General features: G+C 53.3%; 2 protein-coding genes and 1 pseudogene across 2 annotated transcripts; 1 reads left to right on the top strand and 2 right to left on the bottom strand.

Moving 5' to 3' along the window:
- Positions 1-5,191: 5,191 nt before the first annotated feature.
- Positions 5,192-5,765, bottom strand: LOC126038923 (feather beta keratin-like). Its single transcript, XM_049801375.1, has 2 exons — positions 5,667-5,765; positions 5,192-5,518 (listed from the first exon to the last, which is right to left on the bottom strand). Exons 1-2 carry the CDS (start codon positions 5,763-5,765, stop codon positions 5,192-5,194), a joined length of 426 nt encoding a protein of 141 aa, XP_049657332.1.
- Positions 5,766-8,283: 2,518 nt separating this feature from the next.
- On the top strand, positions 8,284-9,128 carry LOC126038922 (feather beta keratin-like; annotated as a pseudogene).
- A 4,666-nt stretch (positions 9,129-13,794) lies between these two features.
- On the bottom strand, positions 13,795-14,568 carry LOC126038948 (feather keratin 1-like). Its single transcript, XM_049801407.1, has 2 exons — positions 14,497-14,568; positions 13,795-14,103 (listed from the first exon to the last, which is right to left on the bottom strand). Exon 2 carries the CDS (start codon positions 14,098-14,100, stop codon positions 13,795-13,797), a length of 306 nt encoding a protein of 101 aa, XP_049657364.1. The 5' UTR covers positions 14,101-14,103; positions 14,497-14,568.
- Between the last annotated feature and the right edge of the window lie 2,106 nt (positions 14,569-16,674).

Genomic DNA, 16,674 nt, shown 5'->3' with positions numbered 1-16,674 from the left:
GGACTGAGGTGACCGCTACTCCTCCGGTAGCGGTGGCCGCGTGCCGCTCAGCACCTTTGCGCCTGCGCGGCTGTTTCCTAGCAACCGCCCCCTCCCTGCGCCAGGCCCCTCTCCCGCTGTGGAGCGGTTGCCGCGGCAACGCCGCGGCCTGGGTCTCTGTCGGGCGCCATCTTGCCAGGCTTTGGCCGTGCGGCGGAGCCTGGTTCCTCCAGACCAAACCACGCCTCGAGTAACGCCGGCCTGGCGCCAGGGCCCTCCTTGCCACCGGCACCCAAGCTGGGGACTGAAAATTCGAACCTCCTTCCCAGGGTAGGGAGAGTGTGTCCCTGCCCTGAAAGTCTTACAAGAGGCTGCTGCTGAGAGGGAGCTGGAAGGCAGCTGAGGGCATGGTGGAGCTATGCACTGTGCAGCCGTGGTGGGTGGCCTGACCTGCTGGGCTGTTTCCAGATGTTTGGAGCAGGGCAATTTGGTTACCCTGCTTGATTTCTGCTCCCACGGGTCTACCTCGAAGGCTCAGCAAAGAGACGGCTTTGAACAAAGACCATGTTTTTACACACTGCTCTGAGGCACATGCGATGCCGGAGGAAAAAACCAGAGGTTTTACTGTCAAATGAAATCAGAGATCCCTGCTGCTTCCTCTCCCTGCACTGCTGGGTTATAAAACACTTTTGCCTCATGATTGCCTCATTTTGCAACCAAAATATAAATGTTCAGTGGATGTAGAAATGAACAGAGAGGTGCTTTGCCAAAGCAGAAGGCTGGCAATGCAGGGACCTGGATTCTGCAAACCACCCCCCAGATCCCTTCAGCTGCAGGATGGGGGTGCAGCCCAGTGGTTAGAGCACAGCATCTGCCTGAGTGCTGGCTTGTGTGGACTACACTCAAGAACAGGTCTCAGGTCTGCCTGTGCTGCTGTGGAGTGGGACACACAGGCCTGGAGAGCATGGATGTGCACAGAAGATGGCTGGTTACAGGATTTGTGAGTTCCCCAGGGGCACAGATGTCCTCTGATCCATGAGGGGATCCCTGCCCTGATGATACATACTGCTTGTCAGGGATGAGGGAAAGAAACCTGAATGGAAGAAGAGGTATGTTTTCCACTGCAGCATGGTCTTAGCTTCTCCCACCAGTCTCCCCTTTTTCCAGGGCAAGAAGAGACAACCAACACCTGAAAAGAGTTTGCTGCTCTTTGGAGGTCAGTGTAGACTCCACTGTGTTGCTCCATTGCCAAGTTTCCTGGTAAAAACAGGGCAAGAGCATCACAACATGGTGGCACAGAACTCATACATTCTCATCAACTATGCAGACTTTGATACTGTCCACAAAGCATTTCTAGAGCAATTTGGCTTCCAGGGCTGCATCTCTGCCATGACCTTTCACTGGTTCCAATGGGGCTCTGAGCTGGAAAGCCCCTCTCAGAGGGACAAATTTGTAGCTAGTTCAGGTGAATGTAGGACCCATGGATTGAAGACATATCTATGGAAATGCCTGCTGTTAGGCTGAGACTCTGGCTCCCTTACGCTGCCCACTCTGACACAACGAACCCTCCCTAGAGACGTTGTGAAATCTCTCCAGGAGCCCTGGACAATCAAGGGGTCACATCACTGCCCAAAGCAAGTGGTTGGTCTCCCAGGATCCCAGCGGGGTGCCCCCAGCTCTTTTCTCCTGTGCATATGAATTTGCAAGGGAGATTTTCAACTGAGACACATCCCCATCTTGGCTCCTCTTGGGCCCTAGGAAGACTCCTGCCACTGTCTCTCCTCAGCACTGTCAGAGCCTGATAAGCTCCCCTAGAGCTGCAGGATCTGGAGTCCCTGCTGAAGGTAAGTCACTGCTGCACTGATGCTAAGGCCTACTGAAGCCATTGTTTACTTTCTGGCTGACTGTCCCCTCCAGGCTTGCATTGCTGAGATGCCTTTTCATCTTCCATTTGGTTGTCCCTGAGAAAACAAACTTCTCTACCCCAGGTTGTCTGACTGCAGCAAATCTGTAGATGCCAAGTTAGGGGACAGAGCTACTCTGGTCAGGTACAAGTACTTCAGGACAAAGGGCAAACCAAGAGATTACAGAGTTTACAGAGAAAGTTGACTTATGCTTGCGCTGCTGGGTAAGTCACATACACTGAATATTTTTACTGCATAGTTCTGCTGGCATTCATCATGCTGTGAAGATGATACATGACAGTGATATTCATGATTACTGCTCTGCCATATGCTGCACCAACACACAAGCCTGGCCAGCATCATGGTCAGCATTTTCTTAGAAAACTTGCTTTGCATTGGTATGTCCTCTTACACATCCCCACTCCATCTGAAGTGAATTCCTATTGCAGCTGAACAGGTTTTCTCAGTAGTGAGACAGGCAAGGGATGGGAGGGTGGATGGCATCTGATTTAGAACCCAGGTAGTTTTTCTGCAAGGAAAACAACACTTTTTAATTTTCTCCCTCTAAATGAGATTTTGGGAACCATTTGCTGTAGAGCTGAAAACATTCTCTTCTCCATCATTCTGCCTCTACTTCTATCCTCCCTGGACAGTATATGTTCACAGCTCACGTCTCCTCAATGCAGTAGCCCTTTCTTGGAACTGACTTCAAATGAGGAGACTCATATGGAAGTGAGCAAAAGGAACTGACCTTCAACCCTCTGATTTCCCTGAGGGGAAGAAGATACACTAGAGGGTTTCTCACTGTTTTAGTTAGAAGTTACTAAACAAGGTTTTCTGGCATTAGGTCCTGCCCTGCCTAATTTAATTCCAGGAGGTAGCTGAAGACTTACCAATGCTCTCTGGTAGCAGCAACTGCAGAATCATCTTAAGGCTCAAGAGTCAGTGTGTTTATAGAATCATAACAGTAGATCAGGATAACAGTGTAGGCTTCTTTTGAAAGGAAATACAACAGACATTTACAAGCACAGAGAGGCTTGCCTCTTCCTGTCCTTTTATCTGCAAAAATATGTAAAATCTTAAACTGTTTCCAGGAGCCTGAGATGGACTAAATCTGTCAAAGGACTGAGATGTCTCCCTCAGATGCATACATGATCCCTCCCTCCCTGCATACATGATCTTGCAGTGGCGTATTTCTCATCTGCACTAATGCAGATCATAAACCAACTCCGACCATTACATAAACCCATGGGTTTACACACAGGAATGACCCTTTTTATCCTCATTTCCAGAATGTTCCCCACTCAAGGAATGATTGACATGTGTCTTGGATGCCTGTCCTGAGCTGTCTCTTGGGCTGCAGAATCTAAAGCTGATACAAGGTCATTGCTGATACAAGGATGGGCTATGCTGCCTTCTCAAAGTGACTGGGAGAACTGACAGGAAACCATTTCTTCACAGTCACAGGTCACTCGGTGACAGAGCACACATGACTTCTGCAAAACTCACCCTGAGCAGCAATGCATCTTGCCTTGCCTTCTCCTTTCTTGTTTCCACATTTGATCTTCACCTTTTTTTCCTGAAGAAAAGGCAAGCAGAAGGCAAAGCAGCTCCTTGGCTCCTTGCTTGCTGACAGTCTGTCCCAACAAGCCCTGAAGTGCTGAATACTATGTGCTGCTCTCCAACCATGGGGATAGTGAAAAGACTCTCCCAAATTCAGGGGTACGTGTTGTGAATTTCAAGAGATGTCATTAGCATGGCCAGTCTTCTGGCAAGGAAGCTGAGCCATGTGTGTCTGTTCCCTTCTTAGACTGATTAGCACCTGCCCCCACAGCAGACCCTGCCCCACGTGGGAAGATCTCTCCAGTGGGGGGCATGTTTATATTGATGTAGTTCTCCAGCAGAACACATTTTCCTGACTTGCTTTTGAGCTTTTGTTTGCAAGGGGCTGGAAGATGTGTGTGGAGAAAGTTGGTAGTGTCTTTGCTACCAAGCCAACTGCCAATTAGGGCTCTGGGAGGTTCCTGCATCATCATGCTCAGGAATGTTCTGAAGCAGTTTAGCAGCTCCCCTTCCTCAGCTGCAACCCTCTGTGCAGTCTGCTGGTGACAGCACTGCTGTGGAGAGCTTCCAGATTCCACTTAAAGAATGATTGGTCACAACCCCCTGCCTCTCTCCTTGCCCTCAGTGTCTCTCCAGAAACTTTCCCCAGGAAACCCACAGTATAGATGGAATTAGGAGGATAAAGTGCACTGTGAGCCTGTTCACCTCATTCTCATTCCTGCTATTCTGTGGGAACATTTTCTATGTGAGCCTTTCCCCCCAAGCACAGCAGCATTCAGAGCAAAAGGAATTCCCTTTCCTCCCTTCCTCAAGACCTTGTGGGGCTGCTGCCCTCCCAGGGCCTTCCACAGCCCATGCTTCTCAACCAAGCTTGGGAGTGGCCACACACCCCTTCTGCACCACAGGCACTGAGGCCAAGAGGGAATTTCTGGGCAGAGGCTCAACAAAACTGGGACTGGTAGCCAGGGGCTCTGGAGGAGTGATGGATGCCTTCCACACCTGCAAGTGACAGTGCCTGAGGGTGGACCACTGCACTGTGTTCCACCCTCCCCTCCTTTGGGAATGGTGAAGGCTTTCCATGTGCCCCATGCACCCCTAGCTTCCACAGAGGAACATCGTTCCTCTGGACTGCATGTATCTGGAGTGTCCACAGAGAGATGGACCACACAGTGATGGTTAACAATCATTGCATTAAGAAACACTGCACAACCATCTCCCAAACCACCTCCCAGAAACACCCCTGAGCAACATCTCTCTCCTTCGGCATCTTAGGAGAGCATCTGCAGGGGAAAGGATGACACAGAGGCATGGACTGGGATGCAGCAGAACTTTAATGAATAAAAAGAGGTATACAAGATTGGTCTGCGTGGAGGCCTCAGTGCAGGGCACACCAGGGGCATAAAGGAGTTTGCACCCCATGGCTGTGGTGGAAATCCTTCCAGGTGTCCATCTGCCTGCCCCACAGAGGGTGCAGGGTCAGCAGGTCTTCCCTAGGCTGGCTTTGTGGTGCTCACAGCCCAGAGGAGCACAAGAGAACACGGAGACGGGAGGGAAAGGAGACAGCGCAAGAGGGGAAAGGCAGGCAAGGGCTGTGCTTCCTCAGAGCTGAGGCTGGCCCCATCCTTTTGCAAGGACTGCTGGGGTTGCTCAGCCTGTCTGAAAGCAACAAGCCGGTGCTCTGTCCCCAGTGCGGTACTATCTCCTGGGTCCCTAGTGGCCTTTGTCCAGGGCCATCACCAGCAGCTTTAGCAGGGGAGGCACCTCCTGCCACAGTAGCGGCTGCCAAAGCCAGAGAGACCAAAGCCCCCGGAGGAGATGGGCACTCCCTCAGAGCTGAGGATGCTGCCAACGGCAGCGGAGGTGGAGGATCCCACGGCGGTGTTCTGTGGGAAGGAGCTGAGGATGGGGCCGGGCAGGGTCACCACCACAGCAGGGGGCTCGATGACAACGGTGGAGTCCTGGCACTGCCTGACACAGGGCTCATTGCAGCTGTTGGCCAGCGGGGTCGGGCCACAGGGCTGGCATGGCAGGCACTGGTTGTAGCAGGACATGTCTTGGGTCCGGACGTGTACCTTGGAGAGAGGGAAGAGTGAGGCAGAGCATGAGGGTTGGGTGAGGAGCAGCCTGTCACCCCACCATGAGGGAGGCAAGGCACATGCTGTGTGGGGAGCTGAATGCTTCTCAGAGGAGTGAAAGGAAGGGAAAGGTCTTCAGACTCACCTGATCCTCAAGGAGAAAGAGGTGAAAGAAGTGGATGAAAGACTGGGTATTTGCTCTGGCTTTTATACTGCTCCAGCACCGCCCCAGGTGCGCAGTCATGCTATATACAGGCAGTAATTTTCCAACAGACTCTCTAATTGAAGTCATCCCAGCCAATGGCACAGGCTCTTTTCATTTTCCACAGTTCAATGCTTTCATATTGTGATTTATGCCATGGCCATTTCCCTTTGAGTCTCCTTTCAAGTGCTGAGGTGAGACACCCAAGGGTTTTCAGGTCAGGAATGCATCATGATGGGCTGTAGACCTGACCCAGTTGCTGGATAGAGGTCCAGTGGAGGCAAGTACAATGGCCTGAGATTTTCCTGTAGGGTTGTTTGTCACTCTGTTCAAAATAAGGGGTCCAGCATGCTCTGGTGGTCTCTGGTCTACTTTCTGGTGAGTGGGCTGCTCTGCTCATTTTGCATCTCCTCCTCCTCCTGATGCTCTTGCTTTTGGGACAAATCTGCCAGTCTGTTTTGCTATTTCCTCTCTCTGAGCAATCACTTGGGGTCTCCAGACAATGCCTTCAGCATATTAGGGTTATTTTTCTGTCCAATCTATGTGCAAACAACATCTGTATAACTTCACATATATGCATGCGTGCATATATATATTTTCCAACTTGTGTGTCCGTATTCATTCTTGTATCAAAAGAATTTGTTTTCCCTAAAATCTGGGCATATATGCATGCTTAAATATCTGTATACACACAGGTGTGCATGAGCACCTATTTGTGTGTCGCTGCATATGTCTCCTGCTCACGAGGAGATGGGCTGGTCATGACAGGGGCACTCTCCACTCCTCTGTACAGGAGCACCACAGAGCGGCAGGTTCCACAGGCCAAAAGGAACCCAGTGGCAGCTGAACAGCAATGGCATGGACCTGGTGGAGACCTGCCCTGGATCCTGGCACTGAAACACAACCCCTGTCTCCTGAGCTGTCCTTTTTATGCTCCTCCAAAGCTTACACTCTGCAACTGCAGATTTCAAAGTCTAGCAAGGACAGTTTCACACCAGTTTGGAAACACAGTTTAATTCAGTGTATCAACATTCAAAGTGTCTTAGCATGACTGTCAGTCACACTCCCTGCCTCTCCAGGTCAGGATATGTCTTCTCCTCCTGGTGTTAAGGAGTTCAGAACAATGGGGTTAGCTTTATGTATAGGGAGAAAAGCCAGGAAATCCTGCCCACCTCATGAAAGGCACTCCTGAGTGAATTTGCTTCTGTTGCAGCGTTAACAGTGTCTGGGATGGGACATGGGCCCCTTGTGTCCATGTTAAAGCCATGGGCACCTCTGCAGCTAATTGATGTGACACTGAGTCAGGCAGGGGCTGAGACCTTGAGTCACTACCAAACACAAGGACAGATGACCTACTGTCACTGTGCTTTGAGAGGAAGGACAGACCATCTAGGCTGCAAAGGGAGAGCCAAACAGCTGATAACTCATTTGGTCTTCAGCCACACAGAGCTTTTATGTCCCACACTGAAATCCTATTCTGCCAGGAACTGCCTGGGAGGGAAGGATTGTCTGATTCATGGCAACATTCCCCAAACGCTGCTGCTATCCTACGAGGAGTGTCAGGAGAAAAACTCTTTCCCTCAGAGACTGTTGGCAGTGAAGGAAAGGCACTGCAGGAGAAGAGGAAATGCTCTCCCTATTGAGAACTGCTTCTGCAAGAAACTTCTTTGCGTTTCACTTTGGGCTCTTCCTCTCAATAACCTTCTTCCTCTCTTCCAACCAGGCTTTCCATATCTCTAATCACAGCACAGTGGTGCTTGCTGGTGGGGAATGGGGTGTGCAATAGCAGAGACAAATTCTCTACCTGTGACTGAATCCCCTCTTGCCCCATTCTTCTATGGCCCCTGAACACCTCTGGGCATATTTCTGCCCATACCACCTTCACCTTGACACCGGTAAGAAGCATTGGCTTCGGGCTGCTGAGAGGCTCCAAGAGGCAGGCTCTCACTCTGCTGATTCCATTCCAAAGACATTTTATCCAGTCCCTGAGATATGGAAGTGGGAATCCTGTCACTTCTGGGTGCTACAGCCACTTAGATGTCCCAGGCTGTGTTGCACACCTAGAGAGAGACCAGAGAGGAGAGGAGGCCAAGAAAGGGGGGAAATTTCTCCTCAAACCAAGCAGTATAAGGAGAAACAGAGCTGAAACCAGGAGCACAGCCCACCAGCCTCAGGAGTGACAACCACTGACTGTCAGAATGAGCTGGGACAGAGGGAGAGACGACAGAGCAAGTACTTGCGCATGAGAACCTGTGGGTATACAGCTGAGGACTGCAACACTTGGAGCACCTGGGACCCTTCCTGAAAAAAGAATTGCAAATGAGACCACTGAGGTGTCCCAAGCTGGCGTCCCCTGCCTGCATGGGACCTCTTCAGCACTTGAGTTCTGTCCTCAGCTCTGTTGTGTTCCTGCCCTGGAAGTCCTTGGGCCTCTTATTCCACCATTTGACAGGAGCTTCTCTGGCATAAAGGGCATTTCAGAAATGAGGAAATGAAAAGAAGGCAATAAAGGAAACCAAATTAAAAGCTGTGTGATTAGGAAGGGTAGTCTCCATTTAAGATGAGTCTCTTGGAAAATTACTGCCTGTGCAGAGACAGCCTCAGAGCATGGGGTGGTGCAAGAACAGTATAAAAGTAAACCCAAAGCCTTGTTCTCTCATCCACTTCTCTCGCCTTGCTCTCCTTGGGAACCAGGTGAGTCTGCAGCCCTTTCAGCTTCTTATCCTTCGCCAGGCTGAGGTCTTACATCAATGGACACCTCAGCCGATGCCTGCTCTATCACGCCACAGCAGGACTTGAAGGTCCTTGTCATAGAAGTAGGAAGGAGGCAGAAGGTGTGGCATGGACAGACATTTGGTCTTGGCTGAGGTGTCTCCTGAACTATGGGCTAGGTGGGGACCTCCCTGGGCTTGGCTGCTCTTGGCAGGGCACTTTTGGTCTGAGGGGAAGAAGCCCATGGTTCTCCCTACAGAAGCTCCAGCTCTTTGACCAGCATGTGCCTTGGCTCTGTCATGGTGGGGTGACAGGATTCTCCTCACCCAACCCTCATGCTCTGCCTCACTCTTCCCTCTCTCCAAGGTGCACCTCCGGACCCAAGACATGTCCTGCTACAACCAGTGTCTGCCATGCCAGCCCTGTGGCCCGACCCCGCTGGCCAACAGCTGCAATGAGCCCTGTGTCAGGCAGTGCCAGGACTCCACCGTTGTCATCGAGCCCCCTGCTGTGGTGGTGACCCTGCCCGGCCCCATCCTCAGCTCCTTCCCACAGAACACTGCCGTGGGATCCTCCACCTCCGCTGCCGTTGGCAGCATTCTCAGCTCTGAGGGAGTGCCCATCTCCTCCGGGGGCTTTGGCCTCTCTGGCTTTGGCAGCCGCTACTGTGGCAGGAGGTGCCTCCCCTGCTAAAGCTGCTGGCGATGGCCCTGGGCAAGGCCACCAGGGACCCAGGAGATGGTACCGCACTGGGGACGGAGCATTGGCTTGTTGCTTTCAGACAGGCTGAGCAACCCCAGCAGCCCTTGCAAAAGGATGGGGCCAGCCTCAGCTCTGAGGAAGCACAGCCCTTGCCTGCCTTTCCCCTCTTGCGCTGTCTCCTTTCCCTCCCGTCTCCATGTTCTCTTGTGCTCCCCTGGGCTGTGAGCACCACAAAGCCAGCCTAGGGAAGACCTGCTGACCCTGCACCCTCTGTGGGGCAGGCAGATGGACACCTGGAAGGATTTCCGCCGCAGCCATGGGGTGCAGACTCCTTTATGCCCCTGGTGTGCCCTGCACTGAGGCCTCCACGCAGACCAATCTTGTATACCTCTTTTTATTCATTAAAGTTCTGCTGCATCCCAGTCCATGCCTCTGTGTCATCCTTTCCCCTGCAGATGCTGTCCTGAGATCATAGAATCGTAGAATCATTTAGGTTTGAAAAGACCTTCATGATCATCAAGTCCAACCATCATCCATGCCCACCAAACCATGTTCTGGAGTACCTCGTCTACACGCTTTTTGAATATCTCCAGGGATGGTGACTCAACCACTTCCCTGGGCAGCCTATTCCAATGCCTGACAACCCCCTCAGTAAAGAAATTTTTCCTAATATCCAATGTAAATCTCCCTTGCCACAACTTGAAGCCATTTCCTCTCATCCCATCTCCACCCAGCTGACAGAAGAGACCAGTACCCACCTCACTACAACCTCCCTTCAGGTAGTTGTAGAGAGCTATAAGGTCTCCCTTCATCCTCCTCTTCTCCAGACTAAACAGCCCCAGCTCCCTCAGCCGCTCCTCGTAAGTCTTATGCTCCAGGCCCCTCACTAACTCGGTTGCCCTTCTCTGGACATACTCCAGCAATTCAATGTCTTTCCTGTAGTGAGGGACCCAAAACTGAACACAGTACTCGAGATGTGGCCTCACCAGTGCCGAATACAGGGGAACAATCACCTCCCTGCTCCTGCTGGCCACACTATTTCTGATAGAGGCCAGGATGCCATTGACCTTCTTGGCCGTCTGGGCACACTGCTGGCTCATATTCAGCCGGCTGTTGACCTACACCCCCAGGTCCTTCTCTGCCGGGCAGCTTTCCAGCCACTGTTCCCCAAGCCTGTAGCCCTGCACGGGGTCGCCATGACCCAACTGCAGGACCCAGCACTTGTCGAACTTCATACAATTGGCCTCAGCCCATCGATCCAACCTGTCCAGATCTCTCTGTAGAGCCTTCCTACCCTCAAGCAGATTGACCCTGCCTCCCAACTTGGTGTCTCCTGCAAACTTGCTGAGGGTGCACTCAATCCCCTCATCCAAATCATTGATAAAGATATTAAACAGAATGAGGCCCAACACCGAGCCCTGGGGAACACCACTTGTGACCTGCTGTCAGCTGGATTTCACCCCATTCACCATAACCCTCTGGGCTCGTCCATCCAGCCAGTTTTTCACCTAGCAAAGAGTACATTTGTCCAAGCCATGAGACGCCAGCTTCTCAAGGAGTATGCCATGAGAGACAGTGTCAAAGGCCTTGCTAAAGTCAAGGTAGATAACATCCACAGCCTTTGCCTCATCCACTAGGCGGGTCACCTGGTCCTAGAAGATCAGGTTGGTCAAGCAGGACCTGCATTTCGTAAAGCCATGATGAATGGGCCTGATCCCTTGCTTGTCCTGGACTTGCCGTGTGAGTGCTCTCAAGACAAACCGTTCCATAATCTTCCCTGGTACTGAGGTCAGGCTGACAGGCCAGTAGTTCCCTGGTTCCTCCCTCCGACCCTCCTTGTAAATGGGAGTCACACTGGCAAGCCTCCAGTCCTCCCCTGTTGACCAGGATTGCTGATAGATAATAGAGAGTGGCTTGGCAAGGACCTCCGCCAGTTCCCTCAGTGCTCTTGGATGGATCCCATCTGGTCCCATAGACTTGTGAGTGTCCAGGTGGCGTAGTATGTTACTAACTATTTTCTCCTGGATTAAGGGGGGTATATTCTGCTCTTCATCCTCGCCTTCCAGTTCAGGGGGTGGAGTACCCTGAGGATAACTGGTATCCCTGTTAAAGATTGAGGCAAAGAAGGCATTAAGTACCTCAGCCTTTTCCTCATCTCTGTTGGCTATGTTCCCTTCTGTATCCATTAAAGGATAGATATTCTCCTTGGGATTCTTTTTACTGTTAACTTATTTGTAAAAACATTTTTTTGTTGTCCCATACAATAGTGGCCAGATTTAGTTCTAGCTGAGCTTTTGCTTTTCTAATTTCCTCTCTGTATGATCTAACAAGAACCCTGTACTCCTCCCAAGTTGCCTGCTCTTTCTTCCAGAGATGATAAACTCTCCTTTTTCTCTTGACTCCTAGCAAAACCTCCCTGTTCAGCCAGACTGGTCGTTTTCCTCAGCGGTTCCACTTGCAGCACATGGGAATAGCCTGGTCCTGAGCCATTAAGATTTCCTTGTTAAAGAATGTCCATCCCTCCTGGACCCCTTTGCCCTTCAGGACCATCTCCCAAGGGACTCTATCAACCAGTGCCTTGAAGAGGCCAAAGTTTGCCGTCCAGAAGCCCATAGCGGTGGTTTTGCTAACCCCCTTCCTTGCCTCACCAAGAATTCAGAATTCTATCATTTCATGGTCGCTAAGCCCAAGACAGCCTCTGACCATCACACCTACCACCAGTCCTTCCCTGTTTGTAAACAGTAGATCTAGCAAGGCTCCTCCCCTGGTTGGCTTACCTACAAGCTGTATCAGGAAGTTATCTTCCACACACTCCAGGAACCTCCTACATTGTTTACTCTCTGCTGTGTTGTATTTCCAGCAGATGTCTGAAGAGTTGAATTCCCTCACGAGAACAAGGGCACACGATTCTGAGATGCCCAAAGAGACAGCTGTTGCTCACGGGTGGTTCTGGGAGTGGTTTTTTTGGCATGGTTACGCAGTTGTTATTAACACGTAAAGTGAAAGACTGTCTTTCCAAAGTAGCTGTCCTTCGCAGACTGGCTGGGCATCAGTCTGCTGGTGCTAGGTGGTGGGTGATTGCCTTTGCATCACTTGGGTTTTTTTCTCTTTTTTTCCCTTCCCCACTTAAACTGTCCTGATCTTGACCCCAAGGGTTTTTTGGAGTCTTTCTCTTCCAATTCTTGCCCCATCCCACTCGGACAGCAGACGGAGAAAACAGCTAGTGAGTGCTTAGTGCTGGTTGAGGTCAACAGACCACACAGGCCCATAGGCAGCGCATGTCCTGCTTGCCCTGCTCCTTCGCTGTCTCTGCCCAGGGCTTCCTGGGAAAGTTTCTGGAGACAGGGAGGCAGGGAGAGACTCAGGGCAGGAAGAGAGGCAGCGGGTGTGGGCTGAGCGTCTCAAAGGGCTGTCTGGGAGCTCTCCAAAGCGGTGCGGTGACCAGCAGCAAAGGCTGCAGAAAGACTTGGCAGCTGAGAAAGGGGAGCTGCTGAACTGCTGCAGGACACCGCTGGGCAAGATGATACATGTCCACCCAGAGCCCTTATCAGCAGCTAAACTTGGTAGCAAGCGGCCCTGTCTCTCCACACGTGCTTCTACCCCTGGCAAGCAGCAGCCCAAAAGCGGGGCCAGGGGAAGGTGCTCTTGCAGTAACGCCATCAAAACGGGTGCCACTCCCACCACTGTTCCTGCACACCGAGGACTGTCACCACCAACAGCCTGGGCTATATGAGCAGGAGCATAGCCAGGAGATCAATGGGAGCGACAAGCCCACTCTGCTCAGCGCTCTCCTGACAGCGTGTAGAAAGCTGTGTTGAGTTTTGGGCTGCAAAGCAAGGAAGACCTTGAGCAAGTGGAGCGAGTTCAGCGGAGGGTGGCCAGGATGGTGAGAGGGCCTGAGCACTTGGCTGGGGAGGAGAGGCTGAGGGTGCAGGGCTTGCTGAGCGTGGAGAAGAGAATGCTTTGCTGGGAGCCCTAAAATCAGCTTTGGAGTAGCTATGGTCATTAGACTGCATCAGGTCATGCTATCCAGCCTCAGATAGGCAGGGAAGTTCAGAAAGCAGAGGGTCAACCTGAGCAGGACTAAGCGTCTTCAGTGCAAGCCTGTGTTGATAATCACGGCACAAGCATCCCCAACAACCCCCACCAAGAACCACCCCCGAGCAACATCTCTCTCCCTGGGCATCTTGAGACAGCATCTGGAGAGGAAAGGATGAGACGAAGGCATGGGCTGGGATGCAGCAGAACTTTAATGAGTCAAAAGAGGGAAACGATGTCAATCTCGGTCAAAGACGACAGAGCACCAGGGGCAGAAAAGAATCTGTGCCCCATGGTTGTGCCGGAGATGCTGCCAAGTGTCCATCTGCCTGCCCCACAGAGGGTGCAGGGTCAGCAGGTCTTCCCTAGGCTGGCTTTGTGGTGCTCACAGCCCAGGGGAGCACAAGAGAACACGGAGACGGGAGGGAAAGGAGACAGCGCAAGAGGGGAAAGGCAGGCAAGGGCTGTGCTTCCTCAGAGCTGAGGCTGGCCCCGTCCTTTTGCAAGGGCTGCTGGGGTTGCTCAGCCTGTCTGAAAGCAACGAGCCGATGCTCTGTCCCCAGTGCAGTACCGTCTCCTGGGTCCCTGGTGGCCTTGCCCAGGGCCATCGCCAGCAGCTTTAGCAGGGGAGGCACCTCCTGCCACAGTAGCGGCTGCCAAAGCCGGAGAGGCCAAAGCCCCCGGAGGAGATGGGCACTCCCTCAGAGCTGAGGATGCTGCCAACGGCAGCGGAGGTGGAGGATCCCACGGCGGTGTTCTGTGGGAAGGAGCTGAGGATGGGGCCGGGCAGGGTCACCACCACGGGGGAGGGCTGGATGACGACGGTGGAGTCCTGGCACTGCCTGACACAGGGCTCATTGCAGCTGTTGGCCAGCGGGGTCGGGCCGCAGGGCTGGCAGGGCAGGCACTGGTTGTAGCAGGACATGTCGTGGGTCCGGAGGTGCACCTGGGGGAAAGGGCAGGGGGAAGCAGAGCAGGGGAGATGGGTGAGGAGCAGCCTGTCACCCCACCGCAAGGGAGCCAAATCACACACTGGAGGCGAGAGCCAGAGGTGCTGTAGAGATGTTCACAGGTTCCTCCTTCCCCTCATCCCAAAAGAGCCCTGCCAGGAGCGACTAAGCCCAGGGAGGTCCCCGCCTAGCCCATGGCTCAATAGACACCCCAGCCAAGACCCAAGCACTCTCCATGCCGTAAATTCTGCCCCCTTCCCTCTCCCATGGCAAGCAGCTCTAAGACCCAGCACGGCACAAAGAGGCAGGTATGTGCTGAGAAATGACAGAGGAGGAGGCCGAGTAGGAGGAGAAAGGGCTCCAGACTCACCTTGTTCCCAAGGAGATGGAGGCGACAGGAGCGGATGAGAGAGAGAGGAGAAGGGCCCACTTTTATACTGCTCCTGCACCGCCCCAGGCTCACAGTCACTGCGCACGGGCAGTAATTTTCCAACAGATTCACCTCCAAAGCAAAATATCCTACCTAATGGCACAGGTTGTGTTTTGCTTTCCGTCAACGCTGCCATTTCGCTTCCTCATTTCTGACACACCCATGAGGCCACAGAGGTTCCTGTCAAATACCAGGATGAGAGGCCCAAGGATCTCCTGGGCAGGAACACAGCAGTACAGGCAGGAGATGTGCCCCCGTGTGCTGGAAGGGTCCATGCCGATAGGGGACATCGGTCTGGGGAAATCTGGTGACCTTGTTTACAAACCTCCTTGCATGCGTGCATATCCTCCCGCAAATGCAGTCCTCCTCTGGGTGCCCAAAGGCTCCTGTGACTGAGGACATGCCGCATCCTTCTCCCACCCTGACTGCCTCCACGCTCGCTCCAGCAGCCACTGGTCATTGACCCAACTGGCAGGTGGGCTACCCTACTGTTTTCAAGTGCCTTCACCCAAGGAAAGCTTCTCCTTCTGGGGAGACATTTGACAGTTTGTTTGGCAAAGTCGTCCCCTCTCATGGCAGCCTCTGGGGCTCACCCCCCCAGCGCTGTCAGCAGGCTTGCGGAAGGAAAACTTTGCCCTCCCGCACCACCCGATTCCTCAACAAGCCCTGTGGAGTTGGGTCCGTCCTCACAAACAAAGGGATGTGTTGGGGCTCAGGACAGCGCCTCGTTCCTCCCACTCTCCACCATGCACTTTGGTCGCACGCTTTGGACACTGACCTGCAGGAGACACAGGCCTGGCCACTTTTCCAAAACACACTGACCATCCTGCGACCACCCGCGAGCTGTGGGAGTGCTGGCAAGAAAGTCATGCTGAGGGCAATGGCCCTCCAGTGTCTCCCTGGAGCTGTGTACTTGGGCACACGCCCAGTGCTCGGACATGGTTTTCCAGGGGCAGGGATGGAACCGCCCTGCCTGCAGGGGAATTCAGCCCTGCATGGGACATGGCCCGCAGACAGCACGCGCTCCCAGCTTGGCCTCACGCCAAGAGGCTGACAGACGGCCAACCCAAAATTAGAGCGTGACTCGCCATGGGTAGGGAGAGTCTATCCCAGGCAGCTTGGCTAGTGAAGGCATTCCCTTGCCCTCCTGCGGCGCGTCCCAGCTGCCTCCGTGGCTGCAGGGCAGGGAAGTGCATCACCTCCTTGATGTAGTCTGAGAGCTGGTTTTGCACCCAGGGCCCTTCTGAGCACATCCCCTCCCTCAGCATCCCCAGGTGCATAGCACTGCGGGGTCCTGCCAGCCCTCGCTCGTTGGGGAACTGGGGGAAGTTTCCCTACATCTCCAGCGGTGCTGGGTTGTGCTGCAAGCTGAGGAGGCCTGTGGGGCATGGGAAGGAAGGCATGCTGAAGCACTAATGCCATGAGAGGACATATTGCCGGGGACCCAGGGAAGAGTCCCAGCTGCTGGGGACATGTTTTTGGCAACCCTTTCTTTCCCTCCACAGAGCATTCCGGAGAGCTCCTCACCACAGCCCAGTCTCTTTGGCCAGGAAGATGAGGCCTGTCCGTCCACCCTCCATGCCTCTCCCCAAGGCTGACCCTGCCCCCGCCGGCAGATCTGCCCAGAGGAGGTTCAAGGGCTCTAAGATCGTAGCATAGTTCAGTCCCCCATCTGCACTTAAGCAAGAGGTTCTTCCCTTCCCGGTGCAGGACTTGCCATCTGACCTTCCTGAGGGCAATGAGGCTCCTGCGGCCCAGTCCTCCAGCTGGTCTACCTCTCCCCTGACAGCACTGCTGCCCTGGAGCACGTCACCTGGCTTCTATGGGTTGCCTTTTCTTAGGCGGTCCTTGATTTGAAGCCCACCCACTGCTGGGAGGGCCCTGCCTCCTTCCTTCAACTCTTTCAGAGGGCACATTGGCCCGGGAGAACTTGTACATAACGAGTGACAGAGAGAAGGCCTGGGCTCCCCCCAGACTGCTCTCTGTCCACTCTTCAGGAAATCAGCCGCCCCAGTCAGAAGTGGGCCCGCTTCTTCCTCCGTCACTCTGTGGCTACTCTTGCAGGTGTCGATCTTGCTCTTGATGCTTGCTGCCTGTTGCTCTTCACGTCCCTTGCAAG

Source organism: Accipiter gentilis, chromosome 5 (assembly GCF_929443795.1).
Source record: "Accipiter gentilis chromosome 5, bAccGen1.1, whole genome shotgun sequence".
NCBI classification, from domain to species: Eukaryota; Metazoa; Chordata; class Aves; order Accipitriformes; family Accipitridae; genus Astur; species Astur gentilis.
This window is presented reverse-complemented; position numbering and strand designations above follow the sequence as displayed.